A 22,956-nucleotide genomic window follows, 5' to 3' on the forward strand; every position below is an offset into this window, starting at 1 on the left:
TGAGTGCACCATCAGGAGAACACTGAACAACAATGGTGTGCATGGCAGGGTTGCAAGGAGAAAGCCACTGCTCTCCAAAAAAAAACATTGTTGCTTGTCTGCAGTTTGCTAAAGATCACGTGGACAAACCAGAAGGATATTGGAAGAATGTTTTGTGGATGGATGAGACCAAAATAGAACTTTTTGGTTTAAATGAAAAGCGTTATGTTTGGAGAAAGGAAAACACTGCATTCCAGCATAAGAACCTTATCTCATCTGTAAAACATGGTGATGGTAGTATCATGGTTTGGGCCTGTTTTGCTGCATCTGGGCCAGGACGGCTTGCCTTCATTGATGGAACAGTGAATTCTGAATTATATCAGAGAATTCTAAAGGAAAATGTCAGGACATCTGTCCATGAACTGAATCTCAAGAGAAGGTGGGTCATGCAGCAAGACAACGACCCTAAGCACACAAGTCGTTCTACCAAAGAATGGTTAAAGAAGAATAAAGTTAATGTTTTGGGATGGCCAGGTCAAAGTCCTGACCTTAATCCAATCGAAATATTGTGGAAGGACCTGAAGCGAGCAGTTAATGTGAGGAAACCCACCAACATCCCAGAGTTGAAGCTGTTCTGTACAGAGGAATGGGCTAAAATTCCTCCAAGCCAGTGTGCAGGAATGAGCAAAACTTACCGGAAATGTTTAGTTGCAGTTATTGCTGCAAAGGGGGATCACACCAGATACTGAAAGCAAAGGTTCACATACTTTTGCCACTCACAAATATGTAATATTCAATCATTTTCCTTAATAAATAAATGACCAAGTATAATATTTTTGTCTGATTTGTTTAACTGGTTTCTCTTTATCTACTTTTAGGACTTGAGTGAAAATCTGATGATGTTTTAGGTCATATTTATGCAGAAATATAGAAAATTCTAAAGGGTTCACAAGCTTTTAAGCACAACTGTATATAGTGCTATAGCAGTGTTGTAGGCTAAATGCAGCGTCAGTGGTGATGTACAACTATTCAAGTTTACTCATCAAGTTTACCGTTATGTCATACATTAAATACACATCGGTAACAGACTTTAAACCTGTATTAAGTTTCATGTGCATTACCTAGGGCAAATTACTTCTCATTGTAAAAGTGGTTTGATAAATCTCCAGTCTACTGACAGTGTTAAGACTGTGTTTGTTGGACCATTGAGAACTGCAAGAATAGCAGAAAATATTAATAGGGTGAGAGTTGCTAAAATGCCGACTTCAACATTCAACATGACATCAATTGGAAGCATTAAATATGTCAGAATGGAATTTTAACTAAATTCATCCTCAGGATTTATCATATGCATGTCTTTCAAAGAGAAAAACAGTGCATTTTTAAAAGGCGGAAAAAACTGCATATTTCCAAGTTACACAAAAATCGTTTCGTCAAAAGCAGGAATAGGCAGGAAGCCACGTGGCAATCCTGCCACTCCAGCCCCTCCACCATCACCTAACAGCCACCCCTTCCTATGTCATGATTTGTGCAGATGAGAGCTCACACATGCCATACTCCATCTTTCCTTTCTTTCTCCAAAGCATCTTTTGGATCACGATTGCTAAGACTGTCATTGTAATTGGCAAAGTTGAATGTCAGAATACCAAAACAAACAAACGGGTTCAACAAACTGTGTATATACTGTATGACAGGAAATAAATCTAGTGATTTTTATTGTTGCAAATTTTTATGTGAAGTAAAACACTGATCTTTTTTTTTTTTTTTTACTGTTAATTCAGTTTTTTACAAATGAATACTTACCAGTTGTGGTCCACCAGGGTCCAGACAGGCTGAGACACAAGTTCAACACAGCACACGTTTTATGAAACTGGGGAAGCGTCTTTCTCTTGCTTTCGACTTCACAACACAGTACAAATATATCACAGTCCTTTCTTCCTTCTTTCTTTCTCTCTCTTCTTGATTCTCCAGTCCTCCTCCTGCAGGCTTTGTCCACCCCCACCCGACTCTGGCTTCTGGACTGGTGGTAGTAAGGCAGCTCCTTTTATAGTGCACCCGGAAGTGCTCCAGGTGTTTGTTGACCTTCTTCAGGCTGCACTTCTGGGTGCTGTGTAAGCTGTTCTTCTAAGGACAGCTGCACCTGCAGCACCCCCTGGTGGCACCCACGGAGCCCAACAGAGCTCCTCCGAAGTACAACTCCCAGCATGCCCTGTGGGGAGCTGTGGTGCTATAACAACTCAGTGGGACTGCCCTCTAATGTCTCGGGGGAGATAATGTCCTAAATATGATCTCTCCCTCGGTCTTTCCACGGTAATGGCTCAAACTGTAAATGTTAATAACGACAAACGACTCAACCAAAATAATCCAGTTATAACACTAACAAAAAAAGTGGCTCAAAAACTGCAGCCAAAGTTAAAACTGACAAGCCATTTGCAAATCTGTTTTTTATTTAAAGGTTGATTAAAATCCTTTCCAGCCATTTTAGATTTTTAGTAGAATAAAAGAAAAACTGAAGAAATGCAGGGCAGTGTCTAATTGTACTGTTGTTAATTTCGTTTTTACAGAAAAGGAAAATGGCCAATTCTCAACAAATGGGACGTCTGCTCGTGTGAAATCCATAGGTCTTTCTCAATAGGACAACTTATTATGTTGGGGATTCCTATCAGAGCATTACAGTTGGGCAGGCAATTTAAACAACAATGAGAACAAAATTAGTGCTTAAAAAAAAAAAAAAAAAAATCACTAAATGATTCAGGATTAATAAACAGCTAAAGTCTCAGCAGTGGCTTTAAATTACTTTTTCTCTTTTCAAGAGACTAATGTCAAAGAAGGAGCAAGGTGGTAGTTGACCTGCATTACGGAAACTGAGATAAACAATGTAAAGAACAAAAAGTTTGACAAATGAGGGAACACCACGTACCCTATTGAATTCTTTAGGTCAGCTAGCAGCTCCCTTGTCCAGATATTTCATCCAGATACTTTATAAAAGTTGTCAAGGTTTAAGATTTAACTACATGGCTCGGTAGTTTGTTTCATGATTCAATATTTCTCTGACACTGTAATTTATTGGCAAAGTACAACAGTGATCCGCTATCTATCATGTTCAGATGCAGCCAACAATTTAAGCTTTGGAGTTCGGCACAGATTTTAAATCTCCATTGAGTATTTCTTTGAAAAACATGTAGCTACAAACTTCTCACATTCAACAACTAATAATAGCACTCAAATGTTTGCATCTGTTGATATGGAATCTTCTGTCTATGAAAGCTATTTTAGCGGCATGATATTTTAAAATAATATTTTAAAACATATTCTGTGTGGCGGCACGGTGGCGCAGTGGTAGCGCTGCTGCCTCGCGTTAGGAGACCCGGGTTCGCTTGCCGGGTCCTCCCTGCGTGGAGGTTGCATGTTCTCCCCGTGTCTGCGTGGGTTTCCTCCGGGCACTCCGGTTTCCTCCCACAATCCAAAGACATGCAGGTTAGGTGGATTGGCGATTCTAAATTGGCCCTTGTGTGTGCTTGGTGTGTTTGTGTGTGTCCTGCGGTGGGTTGGCACCCTGCTCAGGATTGGTTCCTACCCTGTGTTGGCTGGGATTGGCTCCAGCAGACCCCCGTGACCCTGTATTCGGATTCAGCGGGTTAAAAAATGGATGGATGGATGGATATTCTGTGTACTTTCTAATATCATTCTATTATCACTGTTACTATTAATATGTTGCACTGATGCAAAAATGTGTCATTAACAGAATTTTGATAACACCCTCTTTAATGTAGTGACTGAAAAATGTAAAAATGCTCCAACTTTAAAGTCAGCTACGTCTGTGAAACTTTCCTGATTTGTTTCAAAACTCTAGTCAAGCTTCAGTGTTGAAACAACAAAGTAAATCTCCTGTCAGTCGAGCATAACAAAAACACAATCCATTAAAATGGGTTTGTCTGTATTGAGCCATATAAATTATGACTTTACAGCATTGTAATGAGCACCAATTGAGTGCAGGATATCCATCAATTTAAAAGGCAAGGATAATCACTTATTTTTTTCACCTATTTAATCTATAATTTTCAGACCCCATTCTAATTAAGTTTGGTGTTTTTGTTCAAATAAAGACTCAACCTAGGAAAGAGAGCTGATAGAGATGGTTTATAGGTTGGAGTGCCTGGACCTGGGCTGCTGGTTCTGCACTTGCTTTATTCTTACTGTGCTGTTTTCTAAACATTTTGCTTTATGTGACTCAATATCAGCCCCGGGAGACAAAAGGCTGGCTGAGTGTGTATCAGAACTTCTGGTGGAGTTTCCTCTAATGTGGTACAGGAAAACAGGGCTTCCTCAATGGAGTAAAATCCTCCCAGCAAACACAAATCACAAAGAATCCCTGCAGTTGCACAAGCAGCACCGTAGCAGACGGGTGGAAAGAGGCATGGAATATGAACCCAAAAAGGGCAAAAGAGTGAGTACTTAGCATGTTCATTTTTCTCTTCAGCGCAATGTCAGACAAATGTATATGATCTTCTGGTGGGATGAAATGTTTGTCTTTTGGCAGAAAGTTTTAGAAAGCCAAGATTAAAAACTGTGTATGTCCTTTCTGAACAGACAATACGCCACTGATGTTGACTCAGTTTCAGGCACCGAACTGGAGTGTCAGCGTGAAAAAGTATAAAATTACAAGAAATGCACTTCTGAGATGGACACATAATCCAAATACTTTTTCACACGCACTCACATTTATGTGTTTTTCTTCCAATTGCATTACGATTGATATTCCTTGCTACAGTTACATTTAAAATTATTTGTAAATTGAGGTGACCAAGTTCTTTAGGTTTTCAGTATAAACACTTTAAATAATTATAATATTAAAAGATTGTATTGTAATATTGTATGAGACTATAGGAGCCAAGTTTAGGCCTTTTGAAGCATTTTATTTTATTTAGCATGCTTCACAAGGCATGTGCTGTAAACATTATTTCAGTTATCCATTCATTTCCAGAACTTGCTTATCAAGTAATGGGTGGTGGGGACCTCAGTGCTTTCCCAGCATCCTTAGTAACCACCTGTGCACCTTTGACATTGTAGCTTTTATATTTCAAAAAAATGAATGACTAGCATATGTGTATTAATTAGAGTTCCTGGAAACTAAGGTTAAATTGTTAGAATGCCCACTACAGGCTTGATCATGGTTTGGGTGGACTTTGTATGTTTTCTCCTTGTCCAGGTGTGTGTGTGTTTTTTTCTTTGTTCTCAAAATATTATGTGACCACGAACATACATGTTACTGTAAAACAGTGACTCTAAATTGAATATGGGTGTGCAGAAGTGTGCCTTGTGTCTAAAGCTAGTGTCTGTCCAAATGAATGGAAATTTTTTTCTTGAAATCTACAGTGCTGTCTGTAGTCCTTTTATATATACATCAAGCATCATTCTATCAGTTACACTTTCTGCTTTGAAAATTGTTTTAAGAAAACGTGTACTATTTCCGACTTATACTTTTAATTAATTATCACACAATAAGCATACATATCACCGTACACCCAAGTATTATATGATTTTGTGACACTGTTTGTCCCATAGGCATGTTTGTAGGAGCCAAATAAAATAGCGGAGGCTAAGGGAGGATCTCAGGATGCTTGCTTATGATGTCAAGACTGATAAGAGGGTGCCCACAAAGAAACTGTTTAGCCTGTGCTTTATTTAACTTAGATCAGGCAGCCCAGAAGCATTTCCCAGTGTCTGATCCTTTAAATGGCCTACAAGTGCAATGATATCCCAGGTTGTAAGAAGGAATGGGAATGGGAATGCCCAAGTATTATGTAAGGAATTCTGTGGTCAAGCAGCCATCCCAAAAATAACCTGAAACTGAAGTGGTCTTAGAATGAGAGCAAGCAGCTGGGAAAGCAAAAGAAGGAGAGAGGTGAGATGAAGTAAGCAAGCAAACTGTTGCATGTAGACAGGTCCTTGCAGATCATAGAAATATGGTGGTTTCAGTGTATTTTAGCCTTCCTTTGTTTCTTTTGTATATTTTGATAGCCTGGCATTTTTATTTATGGGTTACATTGGCAGAAGAATCCCTATTCCTAAATATAGCTATATAACTTCACTCAATAATGTAGTGGATATTTTCTTCCTTCTACTGTGACGACTCAGTTCTAAGCACACCAATCAGTTAATTTCAGTTCAGTTGATTTTTATATAGCACTCTTCACCTAGTGTAGGCTCAGAGCGCTCTAACAAACTCACAGATAAAATGAAATTGCCCTTTTACAAATTATTAACTACAGAATACATACACATAAAGATGCAGATTTGTTTAAACACACAGTAAAACAGATGATACTAACTGATTAGCATTAATAAAACCAAACAATATTTGTTCAGTAACATTATCATCAGAACTACGGCCAATAGAGAAGAAGAAAATTAAAGCTCCAGTCAGCAGGATCCCTAGAGGAAAAAGAATCGCTGAGTGGTCTATGGCCAGTATTGACACAAAAGGTAAAAGGACAAAGTCAGACACAATCAGCGTCCTGGAGACCTCGGCCTACTGGCCGACATACATAATCTATGCTGGACTGCTTAATATGTCAACAGATTCTATCCATCCTTTGATTGCAAGGATCCCAGAAGGTCAAGTGTCTTTCCCATGGGCAGGAAAACAGCTTGGAAGTAGAACAGTGGTACCCAAACAGGGCACCAACACGAGAAGAGAATTAGTAAGAGTTCACAGTTATTAAATGTTATATTTTTATACAAATGACTAACAAGTAGATGCAATATGCACTGCTAAACAGCAGCTCTAGTCAGGGTATGCCAGACTAAATTAGTGAGTCTTCAGCCTAAACTTAAAAGCTGAGATTGAAAATGATGGGTATTAATGTATATTTTTGTGGGGATGTTCTACTTGTGGGCGGCACGGTGGCACAGTGGGTAGCACTGCTGCCTTGCAGTTAAGAGACTAGGGTTTGCTTTCCGGGTCCTCCCTGAGTGGAGTTTGCATGTTCTCCCCATGTCTGCGTGGGTTTTCTCCGGGTACTCTGGTTTCCTCCCACAGTCCAAAGACATGCAGGTTGAGTGCATTGGCGATTCTAAATTGTGGGTGTGTGTGTGTGCCCTGCGGTGGCCTGGCACCCTGCCTGGGGTTTGTTTCCAGCCTACCACCCTGTGTTGGCTGGGTTTGGCTCCAGCAGACCCCCGTGACCCTGTAGTTAGGATATAGCAGGTTGGATAATGGATGGATGTTCTGCTTGTTTTTGTTAACTATGACTTATCTGTAGTTTTTTAATGTTATTTCTGTTGCCTTAGCAGTTATGTGCTACTTCAATAAATGTCCTTATATTCCACCTATTTTATGAGTGAAGCCAAAAGAGCCCAGACCTCTGTGACCTCACCAGCTGCTGAGTCTTCCTTTGCTTTTGTTGTTTGGAGTTGATTTGTCATTTTTTTTACGTAATTTCTCTGACCTTTTTCCTCTGGATGAAGGTTTTCATTTTAGGACCAATGTATTGGGACTTGTTTGCTTCAGGTTTACCTTTGGGCGATACCTTTTTGTCTCTTTTGCTCTTTTAAGTTTGTTCTTGCATTTTTCTTATTTTGACTTTTACTTTTTTTGCATTTTATAAATAGTTCTAGGGTGTTGTACTGTGTTAGCCATTATGAATGTAGAGAAAAGTCAAGCAAAATGATACCTTGCGGCCTGAGTTGCTTCAAAAGCTTGCATATTGTAATCTTTTTAGTTAGCCAATAAAAGGTGTCATTTTGTTTGACCTTTATTTTATCAATAAACACTTTTTGTTTTTTTCTTCTGCCTGTTATAAGCCATACATTTCTGATGGTTCTTCCTCCTTTTGGAGGCTTTTCTTACGTTTTTGGAACTCTTAAGAGCTTTTTCCCTATAGGCCTGTGAGGCCAAGAAGCTGGTCTATGGAGTGGGGATTAAGCCTATGAAACCTAGAGGCTTCCTGGGTAGTAGAGCCTGTCTTGTGGGGCCTCAGCTCTAGTTCACACCAGAAAAGGCAGTGTCTTATATAAGCACATAGATCATTCCACATCTTTGAGGGCATGTAACTAAAAGCTTGACCCCCACTATTATTTTGGTAATCCTTGGAATGTTAAATAGTGAATCTTAATGTGCCAAGGCCATTTCAGGCTCTATTTTTAAATCAGCCCTAACTTTACCTGGAAGCCAGTGTAATGACTTAAGATCAGGAGTCATGTGGTTTTACTTTCTAGTTCTTGTAATGATTTTTGCAACAATTTCGATTTCATTGAAAGCTGCATATAGAATGGTTTAAGCAGCATGATAATAACACATTGCAGTAAATCAATCCTAGTAAAAACAAATTAATTAATTTCTCTATATTCTATACTCTCCACATTTAAAAATCTTCATCTTCCATTTTTTTAAAGCTAGTAAATATGTGTGTTAAAAAGTATTGCAAAGTGCATCAAATGTGTATTGTAAAGTGTGTCAACAGTAATGCCTAAGTTGTTTGGTGCATCTGTAAACCTAATGATTAGACCAACTGAGTTAAAAAGTGGCTGAATATTTTTGTGGTCTGCATCACTTCCTCAATCAATCAATCAATCAATCAACATTTATTTATATAGCACATATTCATACAAAAAAATGTAGCTCAAAGTGCTTTACAAAATGAATAGAAAAATAGAAGACACAATAAAAAATAAACATAAGTCAACATTAATTAACATAGAATAAGTTAGGTCTGATGGCCAGGGTGGACAGAAAAAACAAAAAAAAAACTCCAAGAGCTGGAGAAAAATAAATAAAATCTGTAGGGGTTCCAGACCACGAGACCGCCCAGTCCCCTCTGGGCAATCTACCTAACATAAGTCAAACAGTCCTCTTTGTATTTAGGGTTTTCATGGAAGGACCTGATGATGATAAGTAACATCTCTCTTTTTTCTGTAACCAAAGTCAAGTCGTCAGAATCCAACCAGTGTTTTAATTCACTGAGCCAATCAGAACAAAGTTTGTCAAAGCCTAACTTTACTACTAACATTGCAAAGAGGGATTTTGAAATATATGCTCTGCCGCCCTGCCCAGGGTTTGTTTCCTGCCTTGCGCCCTGTGCTGGCTGGGATTGGCTCCAGCAGACCCCCGTGAACCTGTTTTAGGATATAGTGGGTTGGATAATCACTGACTGACTGATTGAAATATATGCTGGTTTATATTTACATTTTTTTTTACCTTTTTCACAATATTTGAATGTAATACGGTTAATGGGTGGAGTGGTGGCTCTGAGGCTAAGGATCTGCGTTAGTATCCCAATGGTTGCCGGTTCAAATCCCTATTACTGCCAAAAGAGATCCTACTCTCCTGGGCCCTTGAGCAAGGCCCTTAATCTTCAATTGCTCCAGGGGCGCTGTACAATGGCTGACCCTGCGCTCTGACTCCAAGGGTTATGCAAAAATGAACAAATTCCTAATAAAAGAAATTGTATAAGGTGAAACAAAAAACTAATAACTCCATCTAATGTCTATTACCTAATGGCAAAAAAAGGAAAAATACCTGAGCAGTAAATGGAATCAGTCCTGCTTTAATTAAGGTTGGTGTCTTCAGAATCCAATTAATTCTCAGTTTAATAAAGTAAAAGCATATTAATATTTGCAGAGGCCAGAATTAATGACAGGCTGGACTTAAAGAGACCTCAGAGGATTGCAATTGAGTGAAAGACAGCAGTTGTCTTACTAGATTCACAGCTAAGGCAGATCAGAGAGTTGCCAGCAGTTAATAAAAAAGAAATTAAGGATCAACTTGCTTGTGTGTGTGCTATTTATTCACTTTTAGGACATACCATATAATACTTTAAATTACTCCATAGAAAGTAATACACACTATTTACTCAAGCACACAGAACCATATGATTTAAAGTGTAATACTATATATTGAAACACAGTGGAAATATGAAGTTCCCCTTTGTAATAATGTATAGTTACAAAATTAAAAGCATCTCAGCAGCAGGTTTAAACTGAACATTGACGAAGCGCTGCTTCTGAGTTGCAATGTGACAACTTTTTTGGCACCCTGCTCATCTTATTATAGGTGAAAACTAAGAATATAATTACAAGTCACTCAATGGTAATTGAATGCTACTCTCTGAAGAGTATATTGAGATCCTCTTGGTAGAGAAATGTACTGTAGTTTAATTAATAAAAGTGTTTTTTTCCACACTTATAACTGTTAATTAGAATAGTTTTTTAAAACTGCTCATAAAAGAAAGTTACTGAGGGTTTAGAGGCAAGATCAGAGGTAGTGTGAAATATTATGTGCATTCTGTTATGAGTGTCTCTGTGTTAAAGATTTGACATCATCACAGTAGGTGATATCAGCACTGAATAATAATATCATTTTTCTAATCTATTACCAAGAATAAAGTCTTTGATTGAAATTTTGTGCAAGCTAGTTTAGCATGAATCTTACTGTTTTGAAACTTTTTCAAACATTTTCCTAAATCTATTGTATATGCGATCTGGGAAATTTAAGAATAAGTTAGGAAATGTCATTTACATGGTAAATGAATACAGTACTGATGAGTAGCTAGCTCTTAAGTAGGGCTGCAAGGTAACACTTGTTTGTGATACTGATTCAAGGATCTAGCATCATGGGTTTGAATTGTGTGTCTAGTCGTTGTTTGCACGGAGTCTGCACATTTTCCCAGACATAGCATAGTGTCCTGTACTCTGTAACACGTGTACAAAGCTATAAAGATAATTTAAATGGGACTCTGGGTTAGCGTGAATGGGGTTGTGCGTGTGTTTGTATGTGGCTGTGTGTGTGTTTGTCAGTTGTTCCTATGATGGGCTGGCTCTTGTTTCTTCCCTTTGACATGCTGCAGTAGGGGAAGCAAGATGAGACACAGAGCTGTTTTTCTTTTAAAATGGCTGAAGCTCACAAATAATTTATATACTTTTATATTCCTTTCTAAAGTGACATGGATACACTTTTTTACAAAATTCATGCAATCTCAAGATGCAAAATAATATTCAGTAACCTTCTTGCCTAGAAAAATGGATGTATTTGGTAAGTTTAAGTCTTTTTTATGTATGGACCCTGGTAACCTTCATACCATTGTAAACTGCAAGAACAGACAAGGCAGTTTTAAAATCTATCAAAAACGCTTCAATTTAGAACACAACTTCAAATGACAAATTAATAAACAGTATACTACGATTGTGAAGAAATCATTTTGACCTGAAAAATACAGAACATATCCTTTATACTAAACACATTTATACAAATTTACAGTATATGCTGCATTTTAAAGGCATAGTCTTTGAAGTTGAGGAACTAAGCATTTCCCTATATATTGTACTGAATGTATATTTGGTACGTGACAAATAAAATTTGATTTAATTTAGTTCAACTGGTGCATTGCAATATACAGTGGTGTTTGAAAGTTTGTAAACCCTTTAGAATTTTCTATATTTCTGCTGTGATGTATGGCTGGCTGTTCATCCTGGCCAATACCCCAACGCCGCCAGGTGGAGCCCTCCTTGCAGTATGGAGGTGCCCCGAAGACCAGCAGGGCATTATGGAAATTGGAGTCTTTATTCACAGCCCTCCTGGATACCATGGGGGCCGCCAGGAGTCGCTGCAGGGAGGCCCAGAGACTATTTGCCTTACGCCCAGGAATACGTCATAGTCACATGGACAAAGGGAACGATGTGCTTCCTGGGTGAAGAAAAAGAAGGATTTTTATCTGACCCGGAAGTGTTCCAGGTCACATGGACAGAGAGGGTGAAACGCTTCCAGGTTGAGCAGTATAAAGGACTGTGGGAAATCCCAGACGGACAAGCTGAGTTGGGAGGCAGGGTGGCTAAACATCTTGGAGTGGAGGATTGGTTTATTGATTATTGTATATTTGTTTGAGTATTGTGGAGAGGAGGGTGCTTTGTGCACTTTATTATTATAACTAGCAAAATACCCTCGCTTCGCAGCGGAGAAGTAGTGTGTTAAAGAAGTAATGAAAAAGAAAAGGAAACATTTTAATAATAACGTAACATGATTGACAATGTAATTGTGTTGTCATTGTCATAAGTGTTGCTGGCATATATATATACATATATATACACACATAAACATATATATACACACATACATATACTGTATATACATACATACATATATATATACATATACATATATATACATACCTGTATATATACACACACATACATATATATACATATATATGCATATACATATCTACATATATATATATATATTAGGGGTGGGACTCGATTAAAAAAATTAATCTAATTAATTAGAGGCTGTGTAATTAATTAATCTTGATTAATCGTTTGTAATTGCACAAGAAAATTTGCCCCAAATCGCAAACGTTTTTTTTAATTTAAAAGGGTTTTAGTGGGCAACAGAATCAAATAATAGACATGGACATGAATATTGTAAACTCAAGCTCTTTTAATTTAAAAAAAAAAAGCATTTAAACTGCATTTCAATTCAAAACAGAAACAAAAATATCTTTCCTGGCTAAAATTGGGCAGACTTAAAAATAAAGTGGTATTTTAAGTACTCTAAGTACATTTTCAGAATGGTGTTGTCTTTAAATAATAATAACAAAAATTTCAACATAAAGTGCAGTTTTACTTCTTAAAAAATAAGGCAGAAACATAATTTGACCAGCTTCACCTTTAAACTCTGAGTAACCTTAGCCAAAATTATTTTGTACATTAGGCTAAAACAGTGTGATCATTGAACATTTTGTGATTAGATGTAATTAGAATTACTAACGGTCACGGAAGTCCAATGATCCCCAGTAAGAGCCACAAAGTCCGCTCTCTGTAATGCATCGATTTTGCTTGCTTTTCAGTGTCATAAAGCTGTTGAATTTTACTTGAAATAGTCTTTCGGCAAGGCAGTTGTAAAGTTGGATCTCCTGACGCTAACTGTAGCACATTTTCTAACACCCCCATCTTCCACCACTCTTAGTGGTCTACAGTCCAAAGCAATCCATTTTGTGAGAGAATTTGTAAATTTGACAGATGTTGACTTACTAATTTTGGTCCTGAAGCCAGTCATTTCATCAGGTTTGGGCTGCCGACACGTTTTGTTGGTACTCGAACTCGTACTGCTAATGCTAACGGCATACACAGTTTCTGTGCACGCTGTAACATGTTTTGCATTTAGATGGTACCGTAAGGTTGAAGTGCCTCGGTGGTATGCAAACTCATTTTTGCACAGTTTGCACAAAACCACGCTCTTATCAAGGCTTCCATCGGGTAGTCTTTTGAAATGAAATTTGCCTCCGATCAATCCTAGCAACGCGCTTTCTTCCGACTCTCACATTTTTGTAGCTCTGATGTGTGCATCAATGTAATCGATGTACTGGGAAATCATGCATTGACAAATGTTCCCCTTTCTTGGAATGCAAAGTGTGATTAAATGCGTTATTTTTTTTAATGCGGAGTACATGCATCGAAGCTTCTCAGCTGTGCTTGTGCTAAGAAAAGGAAACATTTTAAAAATAACGTAACATGATTGTCAATGTAATAGTTTTCTGACCGTTATGAGTGTTGCTGTCATCAAGGATTTGATTATCATTATTTATTTCAATCAGGTTCGTATTTGGAGGATGTGTTGTGTTCAAGTTATATTCCGTATTTGTCAACCGTTGTAAAGATAACAGGTTTCAATCATCGAAATGTTCACCACCCAAATTGGTACTCGTGAATGTAAGATGTTCAACAGCCATTCCCGGTATTAAGTTGTGGAAATTGCCTGCGAATAATTTAGCGGTAGCGTGTGTATGAACTTAATTTAATCTTTTCCAGTCCTGCAAAGTCAGTTGACATGAGCTGCTCAGAGTACATGCATCAAAGCTTTTCAGCTGTGCTTGTGCCATATCATATTCGTTGTAGGCATGACAAACAGCAGCGTGAGTGTGTCTATAAACTTAATTTAAACTTACGGTTCACACCGTGCTTTGTTTCCGCAGTAGCTGCACTTATGAATATGCTTGTATGCGTCACTCGCATTAATAATCTTTTGCTGCCTTCTCAATTGTGAAATGGTGTTTTTTGTTAAGCGCTCTTTGGAAATCTTCCTCGTTTTCTACGTACTGCGTTCACAGTCATTTCACGTGATTATGTGGGAGGCGTGATGATGTCACATGCAACTCCGGCCCCCACGGCCATCAAGCTGAACTGTCCATTACAGTATATGGAGAAAAATAGGTTCCAGTTATGACCATTACTCGTAGAATTTCTAAATGAAACCTGCCCAACTTTTGTAAGTAAGCTGTAAGGAATGAGCCTGCCAAATTTCAGCCTTCTACCTACACGGGAAGTTGGAGAATTAGTGATGAGTGAGTGAGTGAGTGAGTGAGTGAGTGAGTGAGTGAGTGAGTGAGTGAGTGAGTGAGTGAGTTAGTGAGTCAGTGAGGGCTTTGCCTTTTATTAGTATAGATAAATCCTATTATTGAACTTTTGTCTGGTGTCTAACGAGGTGTCTGAGGGTACAAGGGTGCGAGAAAACCCTAATCTGTCACACTGCATAAATATGACCTAAAACATCATCAGATTTTCACTCAAGACCTAAAAGTAGATAAAGAGAAACCAGTTAAACAAATGAGACAAAAATATTATACTTGGTCATTTATTTATTGAGGAAAATGATTGAATATTACATATTTGTGAGTGGCAAAAGTATGTGAACCTTTGCTTTCAGTATCTGGTGTGATCTCCCTTTGCAGCAATAATTGCAACTAAATGTTTCCGGTAACTTTTGCTCATTCCTGCACACTGGCTTGGAGGAATTTTAGCCCATTCCTCCATACAGAACAGCTTCAACTCTGGGATGTTGGTGGGTTTCCTCACATGAACTGCTCGCTTCAGGTCCTTCCACAACCTTTCGATTGGATTAAGGTCAGGACTTTGACTTGTCCATTCCAGAACATTAACTTTATTCTTCTTTAACCATTCTTTGGTAGAATGACTTGTGTGCTTAGGGTCGTTGTCTTGCTGCATGACCCACCTTCTCTTGAGATTCAGTTCATGGACAGATGTCCTGACATTTTCCTTTAGAATTCTCTTATATAATTCAGAATTCATTATTCCATCAATGAAGGCAAGCCGTCCAGGCCCAGATGCAACAAAACAGGCCCAAACCATGATACTACCACCACCATGTTTCACAGATGGGATAAGGTTCTTATGTTGGAATGCAGTGTTTTCCTTTCTCCAAACATAACGCTTTTCATTTAAACCAAAAAGTTCTATTTTGGTCTCATCCGTCCACAAAAGATTCTTCCAATAGCCTTCTGGTTTGTCCACGTGATCTTTAGCAAACTTCAAACGAGCAGCAATTTTTTTTTGGAGAGCAGTGGCTTTCTCCTTGCAACCCTGCCATGCACACCATTGCTGTTCAGCGTTCTCCTGATGGTGGACTCATGAACATGAACATTAGCCAATGTGAGAGAGGCCTTCAGTTGCTTAGAAGTTACCCTGGTCTCCTTTGTGTCCTCACTGACCATTAAACGCCTTGCTTTTGGAGTGATCTTTGTTGGTCGACCACTCCTGGGGAGGGTAACAATGGTCTTGAATTTCTGCCATTTGTATACAATCTGTCTGACTGTGGATTGGTGGAGTTCAAACTCTTTGGAGATGGTTTTGTAACCTTTTCCAGCCTGATGAGCATCAACAACTTTTTTTCTGAGGTCATCAGAAATCTCCTTTGTTCATGCCATGATACACTTCCACAAATACGTGTTGTGAAGAGCAGACTTTGATAGATTCCTGTTCTTTAAATAACACAGGGTGCCCACTCACACCTGATTGTCATCCCATTGATTGAAAAAACCTGACTCGAATTTCACCTTCAAACTAACTGCTAATCCTAGAGGTTCACATACTTTTGCCACTCACAAATATGTAATATTCAATCATTTTCCTTAATAAATAAATGACCAAGTATAATATTTTTGTCTGATTTGTTTAACTGGTTTCTCTTTATCTACTTTTAGGACTTGAGTGAAAATCTGATGATGTTTTACGTCATATTTTTGCAGAAATATAGAAAATTCTAAAGGGTTCACAAACTTTCAAGCACCACTGTACAATGTGCAAATTAAAAAAAAGTTAAGAAAAGGAAGTAAGAGATCAAACATTTCAGCTACATAGCCTTCATCAGGAGTGTGACTGACAAGAAAAAGGCATGTTATGTATGTAGAAAGGGAAAGAGGGAACAAAGCTGGGAAAATGAAAGGAGCTGCCATTAGAGAAAAAGAAAAAATAGATTAAAAAGTCATTAAGACCTGGAGCAATATGTGATCCAAGGCTGAGAGTGAGCTTCACTTCTTCAGTTTTTCTTTGAAAGGTGTCTTTTATAGCCTGTGAAAGAACACAAATAGAGATATCAGAGTGGCTATGACCAAGGGATGTGAAACCCATGGCGTACCATACACCGCATAATCAGGCCGGTTTTTTAATGATTTTTAAGGAATAAATCAGCAATAAAAGCAACGTTGTAACAATGCACAGAACAAACCAACACACAATCGTCCATGACTGAAAACTGGCGGACCGCCATCGCTCATGTGCCCACCTCCAACTCGTCACTTGAGTCGTTGTCGTCTTTGCACAGTCCAGATGCACCTGTGAGTTACGTAGACTTTCCGTGTTCCTGCAGGGGCATCTAAGAAGACACATGTTTGTCGCGAATGCGAATTGCTGTATGTAGCGTGTTAAACAGTTTGCTATGGTGCACGCGTTGATGTGTCGTAACCGAAAACTCGGTTTTTAAAGACTGCTTACTTCATTGTGTTTTAACCTCAGTTGTAAAGGATTGTTTTAAGGATCCCATGGGATACCCCTTGCAAACCGTTTTACACGCCGCATATGGCAATTCACCTCCGACGTGGCTCCTTCCTGCGTGCGCCATAGGTGTCTTACTTGTCGGCGGCTTAGTGAATCCACTCCCCTTCCGGCGTGCTTTTCATGGCTGTCTTCCCTTTCCATGGGTGTCTTGCCTTAGTGAGTTATATATATACAGTAGATACTTTATGCATCACTTTTGTGTATTTTAGCTGTCTTGGTGTTAATCTGAATAGAACAGAAGCTATGAGAGAGCTTTCATATATATGAATTTTGTCACAAACAAACCTAAGACGCCTAATGCGTACATTTTTTGAACAAAGAACTTTGCTGGTCTTCTGCAGTTCCCATTTCCATCCTGAGTGCAAGTAACATTTCTGGATGTATGCTTATTATGCTTTTCCCTTTGAGTGTGAGTTGTGGTGAAGTACTATGGAGGAAGTCTGCTTGTTCATTGTTTGCGGTCAACATTTCTGTGTTCAACTTGTTTACAAGAGGCTGACTAACATTTGCTGCACATTTGCAAATGCAGCTCAACCTGGGAATGGAACAGGGTCACTTGGAACCACTGGTTGTGACACAGTCAGCTCGTTCAATGTACAATCAAGCTGACGCACCCATCATTGTAGTTGAGAACCTTTTGATTTATATATTTATATGCTGGCATTTATTTATTTAATTTAAACTAAGATATCTCATTATTTTTTTTTATAAAAGCACTGTTTTTATTGTATGTGTTATAGTCATGATTAAAAACAAACAAGCAAGGTCTAAATGATTTATCTGAAGTGGACATGCACCCTAACAGACCTACACTGGCTTCATAATCATATCTTTTTATTTTCTGTAGGGTTTTGTTTCTCCAATCAAACGCCTGGTTTTTCCTAAGGCGGCACGTAAGCAGGCTGAGAAAAATAGTCTGTACCGAAGACCCCTTCACTCTGTGCCACTTTACCCCCCGGACTATTTCATTGACCCAGAGAGGTTACTCCATGACTATGTCGAGAAAGAAGTTAAAGTAAGCTGCTCCTTTCAAATTAAAATAACAAAGTAATGATGTCATCTGAGCAAATAGAAAACATTGTGACATATGATTAACTTTTACATTATATTTAAAATTATAAATTATAAAATTAAATTATACAGTGATATTTAGGCTTTTTAAGTGTATGAGTTGCTTTCTAAGAATAGTTAAAGTGTATTTGTTAATGTTAGAATAAATTCAAGGTGAAATGCTTGACTAACAATAACAACATTTATTTATATAGCACATTTTCATACAAACAATGTAGCTCAAACTGCTTTACATGATGAAGAAAGAAAAATGACAAAATAAATAAGAATTAAAATAAGGGAACACTAATTAACATAGAATAAAAGTAAGGTCTGATGGCCAGGGAGGCTGGAGAAAAAATTAAATCTGCAGGGGTTCAAGACCACGAGACTGCCTAACCTCTGCTAAGCATTCTATCTAACATAAATGACCTCAATCAGTCCTCATGGTATTCAGGGTTCTCATGGAAGAACTTGATGATGACATCACAGTGCTTTGATCAGGTGGTGGTGGTGCAGGTCGCCACCCCAGAAAAGCGGAAAAAGAACAGAAGATAAAGTAGGGGTTAGTACAGATTTTGAACATGAATGCCATGAATAATGATAATTAATTGAATATACAGAGCATCAGGATTAAACTAAGATGAAGATGAGAAAGGCATGTTAAAGTAATGTGTTTTCAGCAGTTTTTTAAACTGCTCCACTGTATTAGCCTGGTGAATTCCTATTGGCAGGCTCTTACAGATTTTAGGTGCATAGCAGCAGAAAGCCACCTCACCACTTCTTTTAAGTTTAGCTCTTGGAATTCTAAACAGACACTCATTTGAAGATCTAGGGTTACGATCTGGAGTGTAAGGTGTAAGACATTTCCGAAATACAAGATGGAGTGAGATTATTTAAGGCTTTGTAAACTATAAGCAGTATTTTAAAGTCAATTCTAAATGACATGCAACCAATGTAGTAACATCAAAACTGGAGAAATGTGCTCAGATTTTCTTTTCCTAGTTAAGATGCTAACAGCTGCATTCTGCACTAGTTGCAATCGATTGATGTCTTTTTTGGGTATTTCCGAGAGGAGTGCGTTACAGAAATTGAGTCGACTGAAAACTAAAGCGTGAATTAATTTCTTAGCATCTTCCAGTGTTATAAGAGGTCTAACTTTTGTTATATTTCTTACCTGGAAAAATGCTGTCCTAGTAATCTGATTAATATTTGATTTAAAATTCAGATCAGAGTCAATAGTTACCCCTAAATTCTTTATCTACGTCTTGACTTTTAATCCTAATGCATCAAGTTTATTTCTAACAACCTAATTATATCCATTATTGCCAATCTCTAAAATTTCTGGTTTCTCTTTATTTAGTTTGAGAAAATTACTACTCATCCATTCAGAAACGCAAGTAAGGCATTGTATCAGTGAATCAAGAGAGTTCGGGTTGTCAGGTGCTATTGAAAAATACAGTTCCGTGTCATTAGCATAGCTGTGGTAGCTCATGTTATGCCGCGAGATAATCTGACCTAACGGGAGCATGTAAATCGAAAGGAGCAGTGGACCCAGGATAGAGCCTTGTGGAACACCATATAGAATATAATGCGTCTTTGAAGTATAATTACCACAAGTTACAAAGAATTTTCTACTTGCCAGGTAGGATTCAAACCAATTTAAGACACTGCCAGAGAGGCCCACCCACTGACTAAGGCGATTTTTAAGAATATTGTTACTAATGGTATCAAATGCGGCAGTCAGATCTAAGAGGATGACAACAGATAAACGGCCTCTGTCTGCATTTACCCGCAAGTCATTTACTACTTTAACAAGTGCAGTTTCTGTACTATGATTTGTTCTGAAACCTGATGAAACATGATGATAATGAATTTAAGCAATGGACAGTCAACCCCAAAAATGATATGAGAAACCAGTATTAATGTAAAACCATGTCCATATTCTTTGAAAAATGTTGAAGAGGACCCCACTAAGGGTTCTGCATTAACTATGTTATTCATCCACCTTAAAACAAAAGAGCATAAGAAATTTGACAAACAAGAGAAGATCATTCAGTTCATCAACATTATTTGTCTATCTAGTAGCTAAGCTGTTAAAATATCTCATCCAGATACTTCTTAAAGGTTGTCACGGTTTCTGCTTCAATTACATGTCTCAGTAGTTTGTTCAAGATTCTGAGTAAAGAAGTGCTACCTGGTCTCAGTCCAAAACGCACTTCCCCATATTTTCTACTGGTGTCCTTAAGTACGTGATTCAGCGTTGTGTTGAAAACATTCTGCTGGATCTAACTTGTCAATTATTTTTGAAAAAGACCTGAATTAGATCCCCATGCTGCCTGTTTGAGGCTAAATAGGTTTAATTCTGTGAATATGTTGTAGTATGGATTCCTAGGATGTACTTGATTGTTCTCCTCTGCTCAGATACAAGAGCTGTTACATATTTCTTGTAGCATGGTAACCAGAACCTTCAAGTAAATATTTGATTAAACCACAGCGTTCACAACGAATACACACAGATATAAATGGAGACAAGTTACATGGAGAACTGCTGGTTCCTTTACCATTTGCATCAGATTGCAAATAAGGAGTAATTTAAAGCAGCGAATGCAGAAATTTAAGACTAAAATAAGAATTCAAGGTTGGGAAATCTTTACAAGAATGACAAATAAAATGAAGTATAAAAATGTTCCTTGAACAATAAGTGCTTCAACAGGAATAATTTACTTCACATTAAGAAATTAGGTTGGGGCAAATACCTGCAACCACTATGGCCCTCCAGGACCGACAATCCTCACCCCTGAGCTATAGTATTAGCAGGGTTACAGCCTTGTGAAGATCATGGTAGGGCAACTGGGGAATCCCCAGGATATGTGTGAATGCTCCAATAGGCTGTGCGTTTCCAGGGCTACCGTTGTGTGCCGTTTACTCCTTTTTGTGGTGTGTAAGTTGTAAACTGAAGGTGGATATAAAAATAAAAAAATAATCTTCAAGCATGTGTTTTATCTGCAATATTAAGATTTAGCCAAATCTTTGAGAGTACCCAGCATGTGGTCCTGCAGTGTATACTGTATCTCTGCTGGTTGCAGATGTTGTTGTCTTTTCAGTATTTTTGGACTATGACTTCAGTGGCTACTGGGGTGATTTATAGATGAGTGTGGTGTAGTCAGTGAAATCAGCACCTCCAAATATGCTCTTATTGCTCCTTCCCAATAGAGAATGGCTTGATGTCTTCAGGCAAGGAGGAAACAGGTGACTCAAGTAGAGGTTTAACAAGTTGAGTAGCTTAAGTCATATTTTTATTTTACACACTTTTTGTGACAGTCAGTCTGTCAGTCAGCCACTCAGTTCAAATTCATTTTGTAAGCAATCCAAATATAGCATAGTGTATACATATACAGTGCATACATGGAATACAGCAAGATGTTGAGAACTTTGATGCAAAACAGTGGTTTGATAATTTGAGATCGCCAAGGGGGATGTTTTATTACTTTTGTCAATATCCATCTCCAAGACTCCCTCAGAAAGGAATATCTGCCATTTCTGTGAAAAAACACATAGGCTGGCAACAAATATATTGGCTGGCAACATTTACACCAAATTCTTACGTCTGCCATCTCTCTTTCTTACCATTGGCACAATGAGTCAGTACTGCAATCAATCTTAATTTCCAGTGCAGATATATGACAAAGGTTGCAAAATAAGAAAGTAAAATTAGTTTGGGAGTTTAAATTTCCAGACAATTTGGATTCACACATTTAAACTCGAGTCACATTCATATCTTATCGTATGTCTGCTTCAAATTTAGTACCACAAAAGAAAATGATCTAAGGTCTGTCTGATATATTCTGATTTCATGTGGGGTTTTTTTGCTGGTTCACATTTCTCTAAAATTTTTGGATTTGGCTAAAAGAATTGAGCTGCAGTATGAAAACAACCTAGGCCTACTGGTTTATTGATGTATCAGACATTAGTGGTTAAGTGAATTTGTCAGGCTAATCTCTCAATTTACAGGCCATTTGACACATCCATCCTCGGTTAAACTCATGAGCTGTGGGACTTGAATGAAACAAGATGGATTTCAAAGCAAAGAGACACATTAAGGCTCTGTTACACTTATTGTGATAGGCTGAGGAGTTTAGGAGCTTAACAATCCAGGAGGGTCTACTACTTCTACCAGATTTTCTATTTTAGTATAAACCTATTAAGCATAGATAGATCATTACAGTAGATTTTATATATATACTGTAAGTAATTGTTGCAAAAAGGATATACAAGCCAAAGTTTTCTTTCTTTTTTTGGTAGTTTTTGGGCCACTTAACATGGGTATCATGCTCTTTAAATCCTTCCAGTCGAGATGAACTTCTGCAACTCCTAGACACGGCCAGGGTATGTGAACATGTTTGTTTAACTTTTTTTTTTGTTTGTTTTTTTATTTAGTAAGTTCTTTTTGTTAGTGAATGATTCTTATTTTTTTTTATATATTAAATACAGTGTATTATTTGGTATTTGCATTTTGGTGATGTTCATAGAACAGATCCGCAGCAGGTATTGAGAGCAAATGAAATACTGAATATGTGGTGTGTATCACAGTTATCCATCCTTCCATAAATCCATTTTATGAACTTTTTACCTTTATATATACTGTATAAACAGAGTTATGGGGAACCCACAGCTTTGCCCAGGAGCATCAGGCACTGTTCCTAAAAAAGGTTGTCTGTGCTAAGAACAAACAAGGGCAGGGTAAATAAAACATTGCAATATAAAGTAAATATAAACATAATTAAATATATAAATACAATTATTTATTTTATATATTTATCCATCCATCCACCCATTATCCAACCTGCTATATCCTAACTACAGGGTCACGGGAGTCTGCTGGAGACAATCCCAGCCAACACAGGGCGCAAGGCAGGAAACAAACCCCGGGCAGGGCGCCAGCCCACCGCATTATTTATCCATCCATCCATTTTCCAACCCGCTGAATCCGAACACAGTTTATTTTAAGTTCTATTAAATATATGCATATAATTATGAAAAGAAAATCCAAACAATGTAAGAGACAAACAAAAATTGAGA

The 22,956-nt window shown here is 37.9% G+C and overlaps 1 protein-coding gene across 2 annotated transcripts in view; it reads left to right on the plus strand.

The window, feature by feature from the left end:
* The first annotated feature begins 4,360 nt into the window (after window positions 1-4,360).
* The window catches only part of ccm2l (CCM2 like scaffold protein), a 69,710-nt gene continuing 51,114 nt past the window's right edge, over window positions 4,361-22,956 (plus strand). Inside the window, exons 1-3 of one of the 2 annotated variants that reach the window (XM_039735838.1) lie at window positions 4,361-4,426; window positions 17,672-17,839; window positions 22,180-22,263. In XM_039735838.1, coding sequence (XP_039591772.1) covers window positions 4,397-4,426; window positions 17,672-17,839; window positions 22,180-22,263 — 282 coding nt within the window. In that variant the 5' untranslated portion in view covers window positions 4,361-4,396. The remainder of the gene's footprint in view (window positions 4,427-17,671; window positions 17,840-22,179; window positions 22,264-22,956) is intronic. The other variant, XM_039735839.1, reaches the window with a different exon arrangement.

Source organism: Polypterus senegalus, chromosome 14 (genome assembly GCF_016835505.1).
Source record: "Polypterus senegalus isolate Bchr_013 chromosome 14, ASM1683550v1, whole genome shotgun sequence".
Classification (NCBI taxonomy): Eukaryota; Metazoa; Chordata; class Cladistia; order Polypteriformes; family Polypteridae; genus Polypterus; species Polypterus senegalus.